This window comes from Durotheca rogersii, assembly GCF_024521655.1.
Source record: "Durotheca rogersii strain YMJ 92031201 chromosome Unknown GGS23scaffold_3, whole genome shotgun sequence".
NCBI classification, from domain to species: domain Eukaryota; kingdom Fungi; phylum Ascomycota; class Sordariomycetes; order Xylariales; family Xylariaceae; genus Durotheca; species Durotheca rogersii.
Window position 1 is genome coordinate 1902462 of NW_026251234.1, and position 18432 is coordinate 1920893.

Here is an 18432-nt window from a genome sequence, read left to right on the forward strand (position 1 = left end):
AGTAAGGGTGCCTTAGATAGGAGGTTTGAGAAAAAAAAGCACGTTCTATACTCCATCTAGCTCATACCTACCGCGTACCTACCGCGCAGGCAGGTATCTGCCTAGTACCCATGCCGACGGGCTACATATGAGGTAACATATGAGTAATCTGACGAAACCTGCTGTGACCTAGGTAATGATTAGGTAGTTACCTGTTGGCGCGCGTCATCAGCCGTCAGTGCCTGACCGTGGTAACTTCGTAAGTGGAAGCTTCGCCTGCATCCCGCTCGTCTCCCTCGCCCCTCCACTTCATTCTCGAACCTCACTTACCCTTCAGTCTCAGACCGTGACCTCTCTCCCCCTCTCCCTCCCCCATACTCATCCCCCTCCGCTCCCCCGCCTCTTCCCTCTATTCGTTGACCTAGTTCTAGACCCTTCTCAGCATCGCCCGACAACTCAGTTCTAGACCGCCGCCTATGAGCAGCCGGCGCCATCACCTTGTGTTGAGCTCCTCTCCATCCTAACGCCTTTCCCAGCTGGCCCGGCTCCGGCCTGAGAACGCCATCATGCTGTTACGATTACGCGGCCCGGATGGGATGATCCGGGTCAACATGGAGAAGACGGATACTTTCGCCGAGCTAGGCCGCCAGGTATGCGCTTCCCATCGCATCCCACCAGCTCGACATGCCAGCCCTCTCTAACTCTCCGCTGTACAAGCTCGTAACCCATCTGCCACCAACCGTAGATCCGAACAGCATAACCATGTCCCCAGACCCCCAAGCTAAAGACTCGAAGAGACTGAGAGACATCGCCAAGTTCAAGCTGTCGCAGATCGGGTTAAAGTACGCCGACGCTTCCTCATCCCTCCCCCGACTTGCCATTCCAGCTCTGCTGACATACGCAACGCAGCCACGGAGACTTGATCTTCATTACTTACCAACATCAGAGCAGCGGGGCGAATGGCCACGCGAATGGCGCCCCCCCGACGACCACTAACATATCGGCCTCGACGAACCGACTGAATGGGAAACCCATCCTGCCCACCGAGGATCTACCCGTCGACCCTCTGCCGCTGACATCCCCTTCTCAGGTCATCAGAAATCCGTGGGAAGTGGTCAAGCAGTCGGCGCTTGACGATCGATTAGACAAGCAGGACGGTAAGATCCCTCGGGGACAAGATCGCATGTGTAAGCACGGACCCAAGGGCATGTGCGACTATTGCATGCCTCTCGACCCTTTCAACCCGCAATACCTGGCCGAAAAGAAGATCAAGTACCTATCCTTCCACTCCTACCTCAGGAAGATCAACTCGGCAACCAACAAGCCCGAGTTGGGTAGTTCCTACATCCCCCCGCTCAAAGAGCCTTACTTCCGAGTGCAGAGAGACTGCCCTTCGGGACACCCGCAATGGCCGGAAGGCATCTGCTCCAAGTGTCAACCGAGCGCCATCACCCTCCAGCCCCAGACGTTCCGCATGGTTGATCACGTCGAGTTTGCCTCCTTTGAGCTGGTCAATACCTTTATCGACGCTTGGCGGCGGACCGGTTCGCAACGTATAGGCTACCTGTATGGCCGCTACACGGAGTACTCCGAGGTGCCTCTCGGAGTTAAGGCCATTGTCGAAGCCATATACGAGCCTCCGCAAGTAGACGAGGTCGACGGGGTGTCGCTAAATCCCTTTGAGAACGAGGCGGACGTGAATGGCGTCGCAAGGCTCTGCGGGCTCGAGCAGGTCGGCGTCATCTTCACCGACCTGCTCGATGCCGGTACTGGAGACGGGAAGGTCATCTGCAAGCGTCACGCGGATTCGTATTACCTATCCTCCTTAGAGATCGCCTTCGCGGCACGGTTACAGGCCCAACACCCCAAGCCGACAAAGTGGAGCGATACCGGTCGGTTTGGCTCTAACTTTGTCACATGCGTTATAACAGGCGATGAGACGGGCCAGATAGCCATCTCATCTTACCAAGTTTCCAACGACGCCGTGGAAATGGTGCGAGCAGACCTGATCGAGCCATCGGCCGACCCCAACGTCATGCTCGTGCGCGAAGAAGAGGAGGACGACGGCACGGCGAGCCGGACGCGGTACATACCTGAAGTCTTCTACCGAAAAATAAACGAATACGGCGCAAACGTACAGGAGAACGCCAAACCGGCCTTCCCTGTAGAATATCTATTCGTCACTTTAACCCACGGTTTCCCCGCACAGCCCACCCCCTTCTTTAACACGTCCAACTTCCCCATCGAGAATCGCGAAGCGATGGGGGAAGTTCAGCAGCTCAAACAGGCAGCCAAAGCCGTGGATACCAGAAGTGGTAATAAGCTTGGCTCGCTCTCCGACTTCCACTTCCTCATCTTTATCCATGGGATGGATATTCTATCAAAAGTGAGTTCTGACAAGTCGGACCCTGCCGTTATCCCGCCCGCCCTCTTTCTCCCTTGTTTCTTCGAAAGAGACAGTCTGCCTACGATCCGATAAAGTAACAAATAAACTAGGAGGAAGAGGCTCTTCTCTGCCGGGCGGCAACAACACATGACCTTGCCGACACGTACCAGCTGTTTTCCACACCCGGTTGGAAAACTCTGGAGGCCATTCTACAAGAGACTGGTGAGAAACTCCCCAAGAAGCGTCCTCGTCCTACAAGTGATGACGAGGAGCGGGCGGGCGGGGAAGCGTCTCCCGCATCATTCCCTTCCGCCGCCGCTGCTGCCGGCCTCGCCCGCACAAGATCCACTGAACCGCTTACTAAGCGTCTTGCTGCCGTTAGGCTGACCGAACGAAACCCGAACCGACCAGTCTTCGATCGCGCCAAGTTCGAGGAGGTGTAATGGTTTCGTGGCCGGCATTGGGGGTGCGGGGGAGGTGGTTCGGACGCCGGCGAAGGCGTTCGTTATCGTTCGGTGATGGGCTACTAGCCTGACAGAGCGGGGCTCTGGAGGACGGTGATGCGTTTTAATAGGGGCTGAGAGGCATAGCTAGATAGGTTTTTGACCTCATGGAGTCCAGTTCCATCTTAGAGAAGAGAGATCTCTAGGACAAAGCGGGGGAGGAGAGGGAAATGCGGGCGAAGTTTCTATACCACAAACGCCCCCGCGTACGGGGTCTCGCGTCATATCACCAGCTGAAGAGGCAGTGTTGATGAAGGGAGGATATGAAGTCAAAAAGCATCTGACATGATTTCTGGGGCCCCTGTCGCACTTAGTACGCGCGTGATAGTCGCCGACGAATTTATAGGTTTGTCAACGCGTAGCACGACGAGTAGCTTAGGTAGTCTGGCGGGCTACGTGGGAACGATGTGCTGCCTAGCTTCAGTGCACGGCAGAGCGGGCAAATAGTTCGAACTAGTTAACTCGCATCTTTCGCTCCCGTTTCTCGCCCCTTAACCTTTGGGCTGTCCCTCCTACCTCCCAGAGCGACGCGGCCTACCCTCGACGCGCGACCAACGTACCGATAGCGCATCGGGGGGGGGGGTGACCTATGTATGCTAGCCGGCCGACTCGTGTCGCCCACGTCGCCTTGCCGCGCGGGACCCCGAGGGGGGAAACGAGTGCAGGGGACAGACTCTAGTCGCCGCGGGAATGAACTTTCTTACCCCCGCCCTCCCTGCTCGCCTGTCTGCCAATCCGTTTTTTGCGTCCCTTGGTGGCCGGCCGAAGCCGACGCCGCGAGCTTCATCCTGCGCGATGGGACGAGAGCGCGGTCTCCCTTCCTACTGCTTGGCACTTCACCTAAACGAAAGAGAGGGCACATTGTTTGATGTATTTTTATATCTGGTATTTTCATTTCGACTTCCTCTACTCTGGCGGAACGCTTGCGCGGAGGAGAAAAAGGGTTGCGGGGGGGTTGTGCTTGGTTAGGTTGGTGATGGCGAGGCGGGCGGACGGGACGGATGGATTGGGCAGATGGCCCTGAGTAAACAAATACGAAAGGGGGAAGTCGGAAAAGAAGAAAAGGAGCTATATAGTGCCAGCACGCGAAAACTTTTCCCGAATCCCTAAAACTCCGCCACCTCCCCTGACCTGAACGAACCCCTATTCCATATTCCACTCCCTCCTCCCTACTTTTTAATTGGTTTTTTTTTTTGCTTCTCTTTTTGGTTTCGTATCTCGGGGGTATCTAGTCTACAACGGCTTGCCACCGAGGAACTCGGACCACCGGCGGACCTCGGGCGGGACGCCTTCTTTTCGCGGCAGCTTCTCGCTCATGCACTGGGCGAACAGTATTGCTGTCTAGAGAGAGAGGAAGGGGGGGGGAGAAGGCAAGGTTAGCACATTGTATAAGGCATATTAGGTACGACGGCGGGCAGGGCTCTTGCTTACCTGGGGCTCCATGAAGAGCGGGACGCCAAAGTCGACGGCGTTGCGGCGCATCACGTAGTCGACGTCGGTGACGGTCTTGGCCCGGGCCAGGGCCAGGTTGAAGACGCCGCGGATGTCGTGCTTCTGGAAGACCTCGCGCAGCGCGCGCTTGTCCTCGCGGGGGAACGCGATCACCTCGACCGCCGTCTTGTCCCGCGTGGTCGCCTCGAGGAACCGCTTCACGTCCTCCTCCGCGGCGTAGAACCGGTAGCCCAGCGGCGCGAGGTAGTCGGCCACCTGTGTGAGCCACGGCTTGCTCGTCTCCCCGCCGAACAGGATGCCCTCGCCCGGCTCCGGCACGCGAAAGTTCATGGCCGACTGCAGCGACGTCCAGTAGGCCTCGACCAGGTCCTTGCCGAAACACGCCATCTCTCCCGTGCTGGCCATCTCCACGCCCAGGAACGGGTCCGCGCCCGCGAGACGGGTCCACGAGAATTGGGGCACCTTGGTCGCGAGGTAGTCCCGCTTCACCGCCATGGGATCGGTGGGCTTGGGCACATCCTTGCCGACGAGGGCCTTGGTCGCGACGTCGATGAAGTTGGTGCCGAGGACTTTGCTGACGAAGGGGAAAGACCGAGACGCTCGGAGATTGCATTCGATGACTTTGAGAGCCGGCTCTCCGCCTTCGGGGTCCTCGGCCTTGATGACCTGCATATTGAACGGGCCCGTGATATTCCACGCCTTCGCCACCTTCTGGGCGATTTCCTTCAGTCGCGCCATGGTCCGGTCGTCCAAGCTCACGGGAGGGAGGACTAACGTAGCGTCGCCAGAGTGGACGCCGGCCTGCTCGACGTGTTCGCTCACAGCGTGGAGGATCAAGTTTCCTTGGTGGGCGACGCCGTCGATATCAACCTCCTGCGCGCCTTCGATGAACTTGGTGATTACCACGGGATGGTCCGGAGAGACGTCGCTGGCGGCCTCCAGCTTGTCTTTAAGATCTTCTTGGCTTCGTATGACAGTCATAGCGGCACCCGAGAGAACGTAACTCGGACGAACTAGAACGGGGTAGCCGACCTGTTGGGCAAATTTCTCCGCTTCGGCTACAGAGGTTAATTCCTTCCAAGCAGGCTGGTCGACTCCAATGCTGTCCAAGATCTCCGAAAACTTCTGCCGATCTTCGGCCTTGTCGATATTCTTGGGGTCTGTCCCCAAAACATTCGCCTTGCCCGTCTCTTGGAGACGCAGGGCAATATTTTGCGGGAGTTGACCGCCAACGGAGACAACGACACCAGATGCGTTTTCGAGTTCATAGATATCCATAACTCTCTCGTAGCTAAGTTCTTCGAAGTAGAGCTTATCCGCCGTATCGAAATCGGTCGAGTAGGTCTCGGGGTTGTAGTTTATCATGACGGTCTTCTCGCCTATGTTCCTTAAAGCAAGGGTGGCGCTCACAGCACACCAGTCGAATTCGACCGAACTGCCAATTCTATACACGCCGCTGCCGAGAATGATGGTGCCCTTATCCTCGAACGTAACGTCGTGGGAACTGGCGTTGTACGTGGTATACAGGTAGTTCGTATCAGCCGGGAACTCGGCAGCCAAGGTGTCGATCTTCTTCACCCAAGGCCGAATGCCCATGCTCGAGCGGTGAGCGCGAACGGCGTCCTCGTTACTTTTCACGGCATTTGCGATCTGCTTGTCGGAGAACCCCATCTTCTTGGCCTTGAGAACGAGATCCCGCTTCAGACCACCTAAACTGCCAACGGCCTCCATTTCCTTGATGCAGTCCACAATGTTCTGAAGCTTGTACAAGAACCACTTGTCGATTCTACTCAGCTCGTGAATCTTCTCAACCGAGTAGCCTTCGTGAAGCATGGCCTGGCCGACCGCGAGCCATCGACGGTCGGTTGGATGCGAGAGTTCATAATCGAGATCGTCGAATTTATCACCTTGGAAGCCGAGGAACTTGGGGTCAACTTGGCGAATGGCTTTCTGAAATGATTCTTCGAAGGTGCGACCGATAGCCATCACCTCTCCAACGGATTTCATAGCACTGCCGATGTCGCGCTTGACGTGCTGAAATTTGGACAGATCCCAGCGAGGTATCTTCGTCACGATATAGTCGAGCGACGGTTCGAAGTTGGCTGTCGTTGTTTTTGTGACGGCGTTTGGCAGCTCAGGCAGGCTGTGTCCAAGTCCTATCTTCGCTGCAGTGTAGGCTAAGGGGTATCCGGTGGCTTTCGAGGCTAGAGCTGACGAACGGGAAAGACGAGCATTGACCTCGATTACCCTGTAGTCGAGGCCGTCCGGCTGAAGAGCGTACTGGACGTTGCACTCGCCGACGACCCCTAGGTGCCGAACAATTTTGATGGCGGCAGACCGGAGCATGTGGTATTCTTCATCGCTAAGAGTTTGGCTAGGCGCGACGACGATGGAGTCGCCCGTATGCGTTCCCAAAGGATCAAAATTCTCCATGTTACAGACGGTGATGCAGTTGTTATTAGCGTCACGAACTACTTCATACTCGACTTCTTTCCAGCCTTTCAACGATTTCTCGACCAAGATTTGCGGCGAGAGAGTCAGAGACCGAGCGGCCATGTTGCGCAGCTCCTCCTCGTTGTTGGCGAAGCCGGAACCGAGACCGCCTAACGCGTAGGCGGCGCGAACGATGATAGGATATCCGACTTTCGAGGCCGCATCCAGAGCATCATCGACGGTGCCGACGGCAATCGATTTGGCGATAGGAATATCGATCTCGTTGAGCGCCTTGGCAAACAGATCTCTATCCTCGCTCAGCTCCAGGGTGTGTACGCTGGTGCCGAGGACCTTGACGCCATATCTCTCTAATATGCCCATGCGCTGCATCTGCACGCCTAGGTTCAGCGCCGTCTGCCCGCCGAAGGACAGGAAAATGCCGTCAGGGCGTTCCCTCTCGATAACGTAGGTCACATACTCCGGGGTGACGGGGAGGTAGTACACTTCGTCGGCGAGGACATGGTTGGTCTGGATGGTGGCAATGTTCGGATTTATGAGCACAGAAGCTACGCCAGCCTCCTTGAGGGCTTTGAGCGCTTGCGAACCTAAGGTATTCTGAGAATTAGTCTCACTTGGGTTCTGACCGATTATGAGTCACCCCTGGCCTCTCTCTATCTAGGCTTGTGAGGGCGGCTTCGAGGTACTAACCTGAGTAGTCAAACTCTCCAGCCTGTCCAATTGCCAGGCCACCACTGCCGATAACCAACACCTTCTTGACATTCACCACATCTATGGGCCGGATGACGCCGCTCTCCAGGTACGCTTTCGGGTTCGGCGCCTCTTGAGCGGCAGCTACACCGGCAGCGGAGCGAGCGCTGGTGGTGGAGAAGCGTCTCTCGTAGGCAAATCCGAACTTGCTAGAAGAGGCGAGGAGCTGAGAGGGAGATCGCAGGCTCGCGGTAGTGAGCTGCCTTCGCGTGATGGGCAATCGTCGAAATTGTCGCAGGAGAACAGGCGCTCGACCGACAAGCCGGGCGGAGAAGGCCATGACAAGCTCGGGAGCGGGCGTACTGGGGAGATAAGGGAGGGACAGAGGCCTTTCAAGACCGAGATTTGGGGCGCCCAGCTCCCAACTGCAGTCAATTGGGTTCCTCCGCGAGGTGTCTCGGACGCTGGCGAGTAACGGATGGTATAGACGTGTGCAGAGTTGACGATGGACAGGTTTTAGCCAGGTCCGGACCGGTATCTAGGGGGACAAATTTAAGCACATGCGACTCACAGCTGTAGGGCTGATAAGACCGATAAGGAATAAAAAAATCAGCCAGGGTTCCGCTAACAAGCTGGCCTGCGATATCCGGAGGAGGGGAGCAGGTGGGGCACGTCTTGGCAGACCCGATCTGATGGAGCTGGACGATGTAGGTAGGTAGGTGAGGACCTGAAAAGAGAAATACAGAGGCGCCAGGGAATCGTCTTCTTTCGGGTCGTTTCAGAACACGGCAATACACGCCTCAGGCCGGCACCTAGGTATGTACTATACAGTGTCCAGGCGCCATGCGCAAGCTATATATACGTCTAGGTAGGTATGCTAGGCACTTATAGTAGTGATAGACGAAGAAAGGTATGCATAAGTTATCTTCCGTCTAAACCACCAGCAGACTTGGATTTGTCCCAGCTACCCCGCTATTAACCGCCCCTACTAGGTACCTCTTTCGCGTCATAAACAAATGAAGGTATACATATTCTCGTCACCCAAGCACACAACCTCCAAGGCTAGGCCTATAGGTAGCCATACTACCATGACCAACTAGGCTGCAATGCCGGCAATCATTGGTTTAGCATCCAAGGTGAGATGGGATGATGGCATGGATCGGCCGCCAATGAAGGAACAACTAACTTACCTCGCTACTTAAACTACCTAACTTAACACACGGATCTACCCACCTAGATAGAATTTTCAATTACAACGTTAGATGCCTAGGTACCTAATCTAACTGGAAGGTCGTTTCTCAGGTTCTAGTACATTGATTATGTGCCTATGTATTGTAACTGCACTGCTATATAGGAGGTAAGTACCTAAGGTAGGTAGGTCAAGGCTTAGGGTATGCGTTAAGCTTGCATAGAACATTCCCGGTATATTGCTCAGGTTTAAGGTCAATGCTTCTTAAAGTTGTCAACGGAAGCTGGGGGGGAGCTCTGGTTTTATTTTGACTTCCTACCGCGAGTTGCCAGCAGTACCCATGTGTAGTACAAGGGCAGGTACTATAACAGGTACCTGCCTACCTCCTCTAGGGTACATCCCAGCTACCTACCAGCCTGTGGGCAGGCATCGTCAAGGGCAGGTTAGGTAGGTACCTACCTACGTAGTACGCTTCGGTTCATGTACAATTATGGATGGCATTAATTGGTCAGCAAAGCAACGCGGCACACCGTATCTTCCGCCGTATCAATCAGGCATGCATACGGTAGTGCAGCGCCCTCGCCTGGCTTAACATCATCAGCTCCGCAATCCCTTCTCCCCTCGTCGCATGAGAAATCCAACGCCGCAAGCTGTACGCGACCTTTCTTACCTTGTCGGCCCATCCTACCTGCTACAAGGCGACCGCACGGTGGACGACATCTCTGAAACCTGTATGACCGTCTCACAGCATGTAAAGACGCCCACGCATCCGGTGGCTTCCCCCCCGTCGACTGAGGTGGAGCTATGAACAATGTTCCCACCCCGACCTCGCCGGCCGACCCTCATCGCGCATCTCACGACCGTCGAGAGGAGGACGCCGACGGCCCTGCACCGTCCCCTGGCCCTGCGCCTGACCAAGACCACGATGGCAGCACTACCGCCGCTCAGAACCCTTCTCTCTCGCCGGCGGCGAAGGAGGGCCTTACCAAGAAGCTGCAATTCGTCGTACACCTCAGTATAAGCTTGGATTCTCTGGTCTATGCCGAGCTATGTGCGTTATATTACATGGAGTATGCCAGAACCTGCGTCCCTCGTCCGCAGTTGGTCCGCCGTTGGGAACACGCGTCGGTTATTATATCGCTAACCGGTACAGTTGTTCCTTCTTCCGGTTGGTGATCCGCTGGATCGCCCAATCGCTGTTTATAAGCCCCAAGGCCGACGATACCATCCTGATCATCCCCAACTACCACGTTTCCGCGATCGTCGGCCCGAACCTTATCTGTGTACTGCTGCACCTACTGACCTCATTACCCCACGCCGGCGAGGCCTCCCGGGGCTACCTCCACGGCGGTATACTCTTCGACTTTATCGGGCAGAAGGCGCCTTCGTCCAAGTTGACGCTTGTTCTGTTAGACCTCGTGGTATTCGGGTTACAGAGCCTCATGTTGGCCGTGAACATGGAGAGGGATAGGATACGCAAGGTAGTAAATCCGGTGAGGCAGATCGATGGTGCTGAAGATACCACGGTGGCAGCGGCGACCACCCAGGATTACGACGCAGAAGAGCGTGGGGTTTTACGCGATGCGCCCGTAACGGACGGGACGGGGGATATCGAAATGCAGCCGCTGGGCCGCACACATGATAATGGCGACCTACCCGATACGGAGAGAGCAGGGCTACTGGGACAACCAGCGGGCCCCGCACGCGATCTCGAGGGCCTAGCTGATACGTTGAGATCGGGGAACGCTCTGCTGGCCAGCTTTCACATCCGGCAAACGCTTCGGACGGCTTGGAATACTCGGACGAACACGCCGGAAAGCACAGCTGCTTATGCTATACAAAATGTTGGTTACAACGCGACGCTCGCGGCCTTGGCGGCGCAGAGGAGAGCGAGATTAGCTGCCGCACAACCTAGGTAGCCGCAGGATAGCTAGGAGACAGGCTGCTGTACGGTTTGAATGGATATCATTACTATGCAATCTTTCTACCTACGTTCCCGACCCCAGTCCCTTTTACCGAGACGATGATGTCGCCTGTATCGTCGTCTTCGACGTCGCGCAGTCCCCAGCTGCTAGCCCCGAACTTTCTAAGATCCCGCGCCAGTCCTATCACTTCCTCCGTGCCCATGACATCTCTCCCGAGCCGTAAACGCCCAACATCCTCGGAACCCATCGCCATCAAGGTTAGGACTGTCCCCGTCGCTGCTGTGCTGACGCAACCTCCCAGGCTTATGGCTTCCAAAAGCTGGTATGCACATCGCTTCCCGATATCTTCGGGCACGACGCCTCCCTTTGGGGGCGTTACGACGTCTGCCGAGAAGAGCACGCCCACCGCGCTTGACTCTGCGACCAGGCTGAGCCCGAAGCCAATGCCCATCCGTTTTTTGCTCCCAGGCTTGTCCGCGGCATCGGGGACCAAGGGCGCCTGGTCGTATTGCGCCGCGACGTGGATATCCGACACGAACGGGTTGAGGACCTCGCGCGCCGAGTGTATCATGCGCGCATTGTTCGACGCCGACACGCCCGTCGCGTACGCGACGCCCCGTATCCTCTTTATCCTGCCCGGGTGTCGGTTCAGGTGCAAGGTCTTGGGTAGCCGCACCTGGCTCGCAAATCTGAGCTCGACGATGCCGGCGCCGCCGGCGCCGTGCGGGCCGACGCACGATCGCTGAAGCACCCTCAGCTCTATGCGCGCGGCGGGGATGCCGAAGAGGTTGTACAGCGGCAGGATAGCGGTGCGGAAGGAGTCGACCGACAGGTCGCCGGTCTCAGTGGCGGACGTGATGACGCCCGGCCCCGAAAAGCGGACATTCATGTGGGATTTCGCGAAAGGCGCCAGGAGGCAGAGCGGCAGGAGGAAGTAGGTGACGCCCCGGGAGCAGGTCGCGGGGAGTTGGTGCTCGAGGACATCGTCGGAGGCGCCAAATCCCGGCACGGCTCCTGTTATCAGGCCAGGGTGGTATGTGATGGCCGTGCCGGTGTAGGATATTTGCATGGAGCTGCCGTTGGTGACGGATTCGAGGAGGCGAAGAAACGAGACTTCATGAGGGGCGAGCCCAGGGTTGGTGGGGGAATTGGAACGGATCTTGGATATGTGTAGAGGACGACCAGTCAGGGTCGCGAGCACTAGACGCTGCGTAAATGATTTATGGCCTGTGAATTTCAGGAACTCAGGCTTCGGGGCCGACATGGTGAGTCTGGTGGGCGGTTTGGAGGCATGTAATGAACAACCCGTCCGTAGACTCGGTCTTAATACCTACCTCTCACGATGGTCGAAGGCGGAATCGATTCTGCTGGCCATGGCAGAAAAAATAAAAATAGCTACTTCCCCAACCAGGCAAAGGCGGTGAGAGGAGTCGGGAACGCGCCTAGGTTACGTAACTTGACTTAGCATGCGGTCCGCTTAGTGGTCTGCAGGTTTTCTGTGCTTAGGTACCGTGTATAATTAGTATAATGGAGTGAGTTGCATATACCTACACAGCCGCGGATGGCCTAGTGCCGGTGGCGCGCCGGGAGCGAAGCCCCAAGCTACAGGTACCTAAGGCACCTAGGTACTTAGGTACATTAAGTACCTGCGGGTATCTCACCTAGTGTACCTAATCTATGTACATTAGGTGCGTTAGGTACCTACCTCCTGACCTACCTCTACCCTGAACTGACCCGACCGAGGGCGAAAAAGTGTCACTGTGTCAAGATCCTCGAGTTCTAAAAAAGGGCGGCACATCACAATTCCCATCTGCCTACCCTACTCGGTACATACTCTTTTATCGCCATATTCTCCCCTCGCCTCCCCGTCGCCGATTTCTCTACTCTGTCTGCGAGCCTCTGTTTCCCAAGATGTTCGACGTAGACTGGCTGAGCCTCGCGCTCCCATTTGCGTACATCACCGTTCTCGGTGGCTCGCTCTACACCTTTTCCACCATCTACAGAAAGCGAAAGGCTTGTACGGTCCCCCTGTCCCGCCATCTCCTGGGAGACCCTGGGACAACCACTGACAGCTCTGCAGCGCAAAACGCCAACCTCGAGCCATGGTTTCCGACGCATCTCCAACGAAATATTTATCTGACACTACTTCACATGGAACCCGAAGCTGGCCAAGAGAAGGCACCCAAAGTCCCCGATAGCGTCATCCGGGCGGCCCTGCTGCGGAGGGCCGTCGAGGACATCCACCGCATCATCCAGATCCGCACGTCGAAGCAAGCACTGAACACACTGCTGCAGAGGGGCAGCGTGGGCGACGATCTGAACCAGCGATTCCTAAGAGCCGAGAAGGAGATCGAGGAGGAGCTTCGAGACGTGGTCTCAGAGGTGAGCATGGCCGCCCCCGAGTAAACAAAGGCGGCCCCACGTACTAAGAGAGCTGTGTACCTAGGCGAATGCACTCGCTCCCGGCTGGGGACAGATCATCTTCCAATCCGCCAACGAGATTGCCGCCAACACGATGCTGCGCGGCCGGCTCGACGAGATCGAGCAGCGAGCTGCCACGGATAAGGAGTGGTGGGAGAAGCGGCGCGCGGCCATCCAGAAGGACTTCATGCGGGAACTCGACGAGGAATCGTCCACCAAGGACTCTACGAAGAACACTAGCGACGACGACGGAGTGCTGGTCGACTCGGGCACGCCTGCATCCACACCGAGGGGCTCCAAGAAGAAGGGGGCGAAGAAATGAGCGGCCCGCTGTCCCTCCCTGGTCACGCGCTAGGGCGGTGGGAGGCGGGTTATTTGCGGCCGGTTTTACCATCTTGTACTACTGCTATAAAGTCGACGGCATTCCACATCCGGCGTTCAGGTGTATGGGTCAAAAAGGGTCGAGGTGCAAGAGCACACCCGTATTTACGTAGACTACGCAGGCCGCGCGGTGGCTTGCACAGGTTATAGGTGGTGTTGTATTGTAGTGATTTGCGTCAGGGTTCCAAGAATCAGACAGACCCGGATGGCGGTGGCTCGGCCTGATTATTGATTCGGCCGAAGTGCGCCGTATGTACGTGTATACACGTACGCCCATGACTCCCGTGTCCCTGCGACCGACCTCGGAAACTCCCCTTATCGAGGTGATGTCGAGTCCTGTCCTGTTGGTTTGCAGTATTGCCATACAGGCTTGCGTGTTCCAGCCGTGCTACCTGCAGTATGTTACCTACGTGTATATTGGCTATGCATGTACGTTAGGTACGATGACCTAATGTTATGCCCGGGCTGGATGCGGTTAGCTCGACCTCGAGCGCCGGGAAACCCGTCTAGTCCCCATCGGGCCACGTGGGAATATTCGATGTATTATTCCATGGCCCGATGTAGTCGGCATAACTCTTGCCAAGATTCCGCTGCTGTGACGTTGCTGTTGATGCACCAGGTACCTAAGGTATTTCCATGTGCCATAAACAAGTAGGTACCTGCGTCGCGACAAGCTGAGACGGAGGAGGTACTTCACGTGGGAGCTGGACGCCTTCTTCCGCTTCGAATTGCAGCTCCGGCCGCCCGTCAAGTCAGCCGTCACAGCCTGCCACCTACCACCCGTCGCCGAACACGCACGCCATAACCTCTACCAGCCGCTGCTTACTTTACGCTGCTTACTTGGCGATATTGGTCCCGGGACGCAAGGGCATCCGTACGCAAATTGCCCAAAATTTTTCCAGCGAATACCCGGGTACTATGGCGGATTCACAGCCGCCACCTGGCCTTTCCTTCCCGACCAATCCCCGAGAATTCGACCTCGATGATCGCATCTCCTTCTCCAAGCTCGACAACAAGCACATAGCTGTACAGGACGACGGGAGCGAATTCGAGTGGGACGCCCAGCTCCGGCGATGGATCCCCGTCATCGACGAGGAGCTGCTCGCGCAGCAGCAATCGGCCTACGGCATCGGCACCGACCCGGATGACGTGGGCGGCCACCTACCGAACAAGAAGCGCAAGAAGGGCCAGGGCGGCGGATCGGGGGCGGGATACCCGGGCGGCAATTCCGGACGAGAGCAGGCGCCGCCGCAGCGGCCGCAGAAGAGGCAGAAGGCGCCGGCGGCACCGCGCCAGAACACGGCCATCTACGTCACGGGGCTGCCGCTGGACGTGACGGTGGACGAAGTGCACGAGGTGTTCTCGCGCAAGTGCGGCGTCATCGCGGAGGAGATCGACAGCGGGCGGCCGCGCATCAAGCTGTACACGGACGACAAGGGCAGCTTCAAGGGCGACGCGCTGGTAGTCTTCTTCAAGCCGCAGAGCGTCGAGATGGCCATCATGCTGCTCGACGACACCGACTTCCGCTTCTCGCCCTCGGGGCTCGCCAGCGGCCGCATGCGCGTCCAGGCCGCCGACGCGAGCTACAAGAAGACCAACTACGAGCGCGAGGGCGCCAACCACCACGACGAGGAAGGCGGCGGCGGCGGCGGCAGCAACGAAAACGGGAACGGCCACAACCCCATCACGAAGCCGCGGGACCGCGCCCGTGAGCAGGACAAGCAGAAGATCATCAAGCGGACGCAGAAGCTGGACGCGAAGCTGGCGGACTGGGACGACGACGACCCGTACGGCGCAGCAGGCGAGGCGGCGGCGGCGGCGGCGGCCGGGGGGGCACAGCGGGGGCAGGACCGGGTGGTGATCCTGCGGCACATGTTCACGCTGCAGGAGCTGGAGGAGGACCCGGCGGCGATGCTGGAGATCAAGGAGGACATCCGGGACGAGTGCGCGAAGCTGGGGGCGGTGACGAACGTGGTGCTGTTCGACCTCGAGCCCGAGGGCGTGGCGAGCGTGCGGTTCCGCGAGCCGGCGGCGGCGGCGGCCTGCGTCGCCCGCATGGACGGCCGCGCCTTCGACGGCCGCACCGTCCGCGCCGCCGTGGCCACCGGCCGCGAGCGCTTCCGCAAGTCGGGCCCCGGCGGCGCCGGCAAGCCGCAGCTGGGGGAGGAGGACGACGACGACGACGAAGACAGCGGCGGCGACGGCCGAGACGCGAAGCCCCGCGGCGACAGCGAGGGCTGAGCGAGCCCGGCGCCGCCGCGGCTAGGCGTTCGGAGGCAGATTGCGCGAGAGCGAGGAGGAAAGATGAGGGGAGAGGAGGCGAGGGCTCTACGTCCTTTTCTAAAGCTAGCCCGTGTATTACGTCCATCGCGCGCGCGGAGAGTTTTCCTTTTTAGGGGGGGTGTACGAGTATCAGGGAGAGGGAGGGGCCGCGCGACGGCGGCAACGTCTCTGCTCTGCCCTTACCCTTCTCGTCGAGAGAAGACATGCGATCACGTTCACGTTCTCCCGCTGCTGGGACGGGGGCATCTTGAGGGAGATGTCGTGGTGTCGTCCCCCTGTGCGGCACATGCAGCAGGTTGAAGAACCTCAATTTGGAAGGGGGGGCTGAGAGGGAGACGTAGGGGATATGGGATTTACACTAACCGAGACGAATTTGTTGGTGGTGAGGCTTGCTGAGGTGCTCGGCAGCCTGCTGCTGCTGGCGAGGACAAAGGCTAGAAAGAGAGAGAGCGGGTGTATTCTACTAGCACAGTCCCCGACTAGGCATTGCCCCCTCCCCCGAGTATTATCACGGCGTCGCTTTACAGACAACATTGTCAATCTACGAAATGATAATTAATACAACTATGCCATGTCTCGGAGCTACATTTTGCTCTTGTCACCAAGGGCGGTTTATGGGCTGCCTGGGAGCCGGATGGGTTGGCTAAACGTAGTTGGTAAGGTGGTCTAGATGGTCAGTGCTACCTAATAGAAGCTAACTAACTAGGAGAAGAAGAGGAGGAGGAATGAGTGTGTCCGCAGCTCAGCTCCGTGTACGCCTGGGCTACTTAGTAGGTGGTGTATTGTTCCCTGTTCGGTTCGATCCCTGCCCCGGAGGTGCGGCTCCACCCCCGGGGCCGCTTGAGGCTGGCTCGCTCTCCTACGCGACAAGATTCTAGTTATCCTGTTTTTGTCTTTGTTCCGTTTCATTTTCCCGTTCCGTTTTCCGTCCCGTTGTCCTTTGGTGTTTTGTTTTTTTTGGCTTAGGGGGAATGGCTGGCAAGGCTAGCTAGGCCGATTGCGGATTTTCTAAGTCTAGTTCTGTTCTTGACGACGACCATCAGAACTACGATAACACTAGAGGCCAGGATCCCACCTCCTCCCAAAACTACCCCTAGCATATAGTGTGTAGTTGCAATCTTTTTCTTCTGTTTTCAACGTGCTAGGGCTCTAAGCAGGACTTATACCGTGTCTGGCATGTTTGGGATGTTTATCATGTCCAGCTTCATCTCCTTCGCCCTCACCCACCAGCCGGCCGCCTCGATAATCTGGCACACGACTCTCAGCTCCTCGAAGGTGCGCGGAGCGTAAACCATGGTGAACTGCTTGGGGACGGGCATTGTGAGCAGGCACTGGCTGGTCAAGGGGTGGCGCTGCCCCCAGCCCTTCTCGATGACCTCCTTGACGTCGTCCGGGTGCAGGCTCAGGTGCATAGAGTAGTCGGAGTCGTGCACGTGGCAGATCTCGCCCTGGCAAGTCTTGTTGAAGGGGTAGCGGGCGAAGAGGCTGAGGCCGTGCTTCTCGAAGCAGGAGGTGCCGACGCCGACCTCGCTCGTGTTGCGCTCGCCGTGAAGCTCGAGGGTGCGCCGCAGTGCGAGGTAGCACTCCCGAGACCCGGGCTGGTTGACCTGTCGCTGGGGTGCGATCCCGACGACGTCGGGGCGGAGGCCGCCGCGGCACGGGAGGGGCTTCCTGTGGAGGATGCCTGCGGTGGGCTGGACGTCGGGGTCGGCGGGGAGGGGGTGGAAGGGATCCCGGCAGGCCCAGAGCTTGAGCCAGCTGATACGGACGTAGCCCGAGAAGGTTGCCGGGGTACCGCCGGGGCCGAGTTTCAAGTAGTTCTGGTAGTCATTCTGGATGAAGAGCAGGCCAGTGATCAAGCCAATGGTCAAGGCTACCGAGGGCGGCTGCATCAGGTAGGTGCCGACGATGAGCAGGGCGGATACAGCAAAGATGGCGGAGCCATCCAAGGTCACCGAGAGGGGGTCCTGTCGAATAGCCACAGTGGTATGCATGGGAACAGGATCGGGGCTGAGGCTGTTGCAGACATCGACAGGAAACACCCGCGGCGGCGTACTCGTCCGCGTGAACGTCCCAGCCATGGTGCCGGAGGAGAAGGGTAGGTAGCTAGGGAGGACTAGGCCAGACCGTGCAAGTGGGCACGTGACTAGGTTGGAGGACAGGGGCGACGCTTCTTGGGAGCGAAAGCATGGGAGAGGGAGGGGATAGGGCAGGGACGGAGCGAGAGGCCAGACACGTGAGCAGCAACCCGGGATTATTTATACTCGGTGGTAATAAGCGGTTTGGCAAAGCACGGTCATGTACAGTCTGGAGCTGGAGGAGAGAGAGCGCCAGAGGAGGAAGACGGGATCAACCATGTATCATGTGACGGCGTTGACCTGGCACAGACTGGCGCAACAGGACACCAGCATAAATCGGTATTAATGGAAACGTGCTTCCATCTGGTTGCAACGCTCTTCCGCGACTGGGTCTTCGGCGGACGGCTCCAATCGCAGGGGTCTCACGTTCCTCCTCGCGCTCTCTCTAGCCTGTATAGAGCTGGCGGTGCCAGGTTGGCAGTGGCCGGAAGACCACGTCATCTTCCGGGAAACGCGTGATGAAGGGTCGAGAGGACGGAAAGGCGAACGAACTGGAAGCTCGGAGCGGGTCAGTATTTTTAGGAGGGGGTTGTTCAAATGAGCAGAGTCGCCTTTGGTGCTGGCGGTACCTAAGTTAGGTGCCTTAGGTACCTAGCCCATAGGCGGGACACGCTAAACGGGCAGGATGGCCTTG

At 57.7% G+C, this 18432-nt stretch overlaps 7 protein-coding genes across 7 annotated transcripts; 4 read left to right on the forward strand and 3 right to left on the reverse strand.

The window, feature by feature from the left end:
- The first annotated feature begins 239 nt into the window (after positions 1-239).
- Positions 240-3334, forward strand: GGS23DRAFT_552471 (NPL4 family-domain-containing protein). Its single transcript, XM_051515406.1, has 4 exons — positions 240-629; positions 697-821; positions 889-2365; positions 2476-3334. The coding sequence occupies exons 1-4, from the start codon at positions 546-548 to the stop codon at positions 2806-2808; spliced, it is 2019 nt and encodes a 672-aa protein (XP_051375574.1). The 5' UTR covers positions 240-545; the 3' UTR covers positions 2809-3334.
- A 635-nt stretch (positions 3335-3969) lies between these two features.
- Positions 3970-7911, reverse strand: GGS23DRAFT_292770 (putative carbamoyl-phosphate synthase arginine-specific large chain). Its single transcript, XM_051512658.1, has 3 exons — positions 7462-7911; positions 4300-7358; positions 3970-4209 (listed from the first exon to the last, which is right to left on the reverse strand). Exons 1-3 carry the CDS (start codon positions 7799-7801, stop codon positions 4102-4104), a joined length of 3507 nt encoding a protein of 1168 aa, XP_051375575.1. The 5' UTR covers positions 7802-7911; the 3' UTR covers positions 3970-4101.
- A 1543-nt stretch (positions 7912-9454) lies between these two features.
- On the forward strand, positions 9455-10569 carry GGS23DRAFT_593598 (DUF1746-domain-containing protein; the record flags this gene model as incomplete). Its single annotated transcript, XM_051518049.1, has 2 exons — positions 9455-9720; positions 9804-10569. The coding sequence occupies 2 exons, from the start codon at positions 9455-9457 to the stop codon at positions 10567-10569; spliced, it is 1032 nt and encodes a 343-aa protein (XP_051375576.1).
- Positions 10570-10595: 26 nt separating this feature from the next.
- Positions 10596-11984, reverse strand: GGS23DRAFT_292860 (18S rRNA biogenesis protein). The gene has a single exon (XM_051512659.1). The coding sequence runs from the start codon at positions 11837-11839 to the stop codon at positions 10622-10624; it is 1218 nt and encodes a 405-aa protein (XP_051375577.1). The 5' UTR covers positions 11840-11984; the 3' UTR covers positions 10596-10621.
- Positions 11985-12308: 324 nt separating this feature from the next.
- Positions 12309-13784, forward strand: GGS23DRAFT_552479 (Sec62/63 complex, subunit Sec66). Its single transcript, XM_051515407.1, has 3 exons — positions 12309-12592; positions 12656-12957; positions 13022-13784. The coding sequence occupies exons 1-3, from the start codon at positions 12487-12489 to the stop codon at positions 13316-13318; spliced, it is 705 nt and encodes a 234-aa protein (XP_051375578.1). The 5' UTR covers positions 12309-12486; the 3' UTR covers positions 13319-13784.
- Positions 13785-14295: 511 nt separating this feature from the next.
- GGS23DRAFT_603081 (uncharacterized protein) lies at positions 14296-15618 on the forward strand (the record flags this gene model as incomplete). Its single annotated transcript, XM_051519427.1, has 1 exon — positions 14296-15618. One exon carries the CDS (start codon positions 14296-14298, stop codon positions 15616-15618), a length of 1323 nt encoding a protein of 440 aa, XP_051375579.1.
- Positions 15619-16248: 630 nt separating this feature from the next.
- Positions 16249-18372, reverse strand: GGS23DRAFT_552484 (uncharacterized protein). Its single transcript, XM_051515408.1, has one exon. The coding sequence runs from the start codon at positions 17739-17741 to the stop codon at positions 16821-16823; it is 921 nt and encodes a 306-aa protein (XP_051375580.1). The 5' UTR covers positions 17742-18372; the 3' UTR covers positions 16249-16820.
- Positions 18373-18432: the final 60 nt, after the last annotated feature.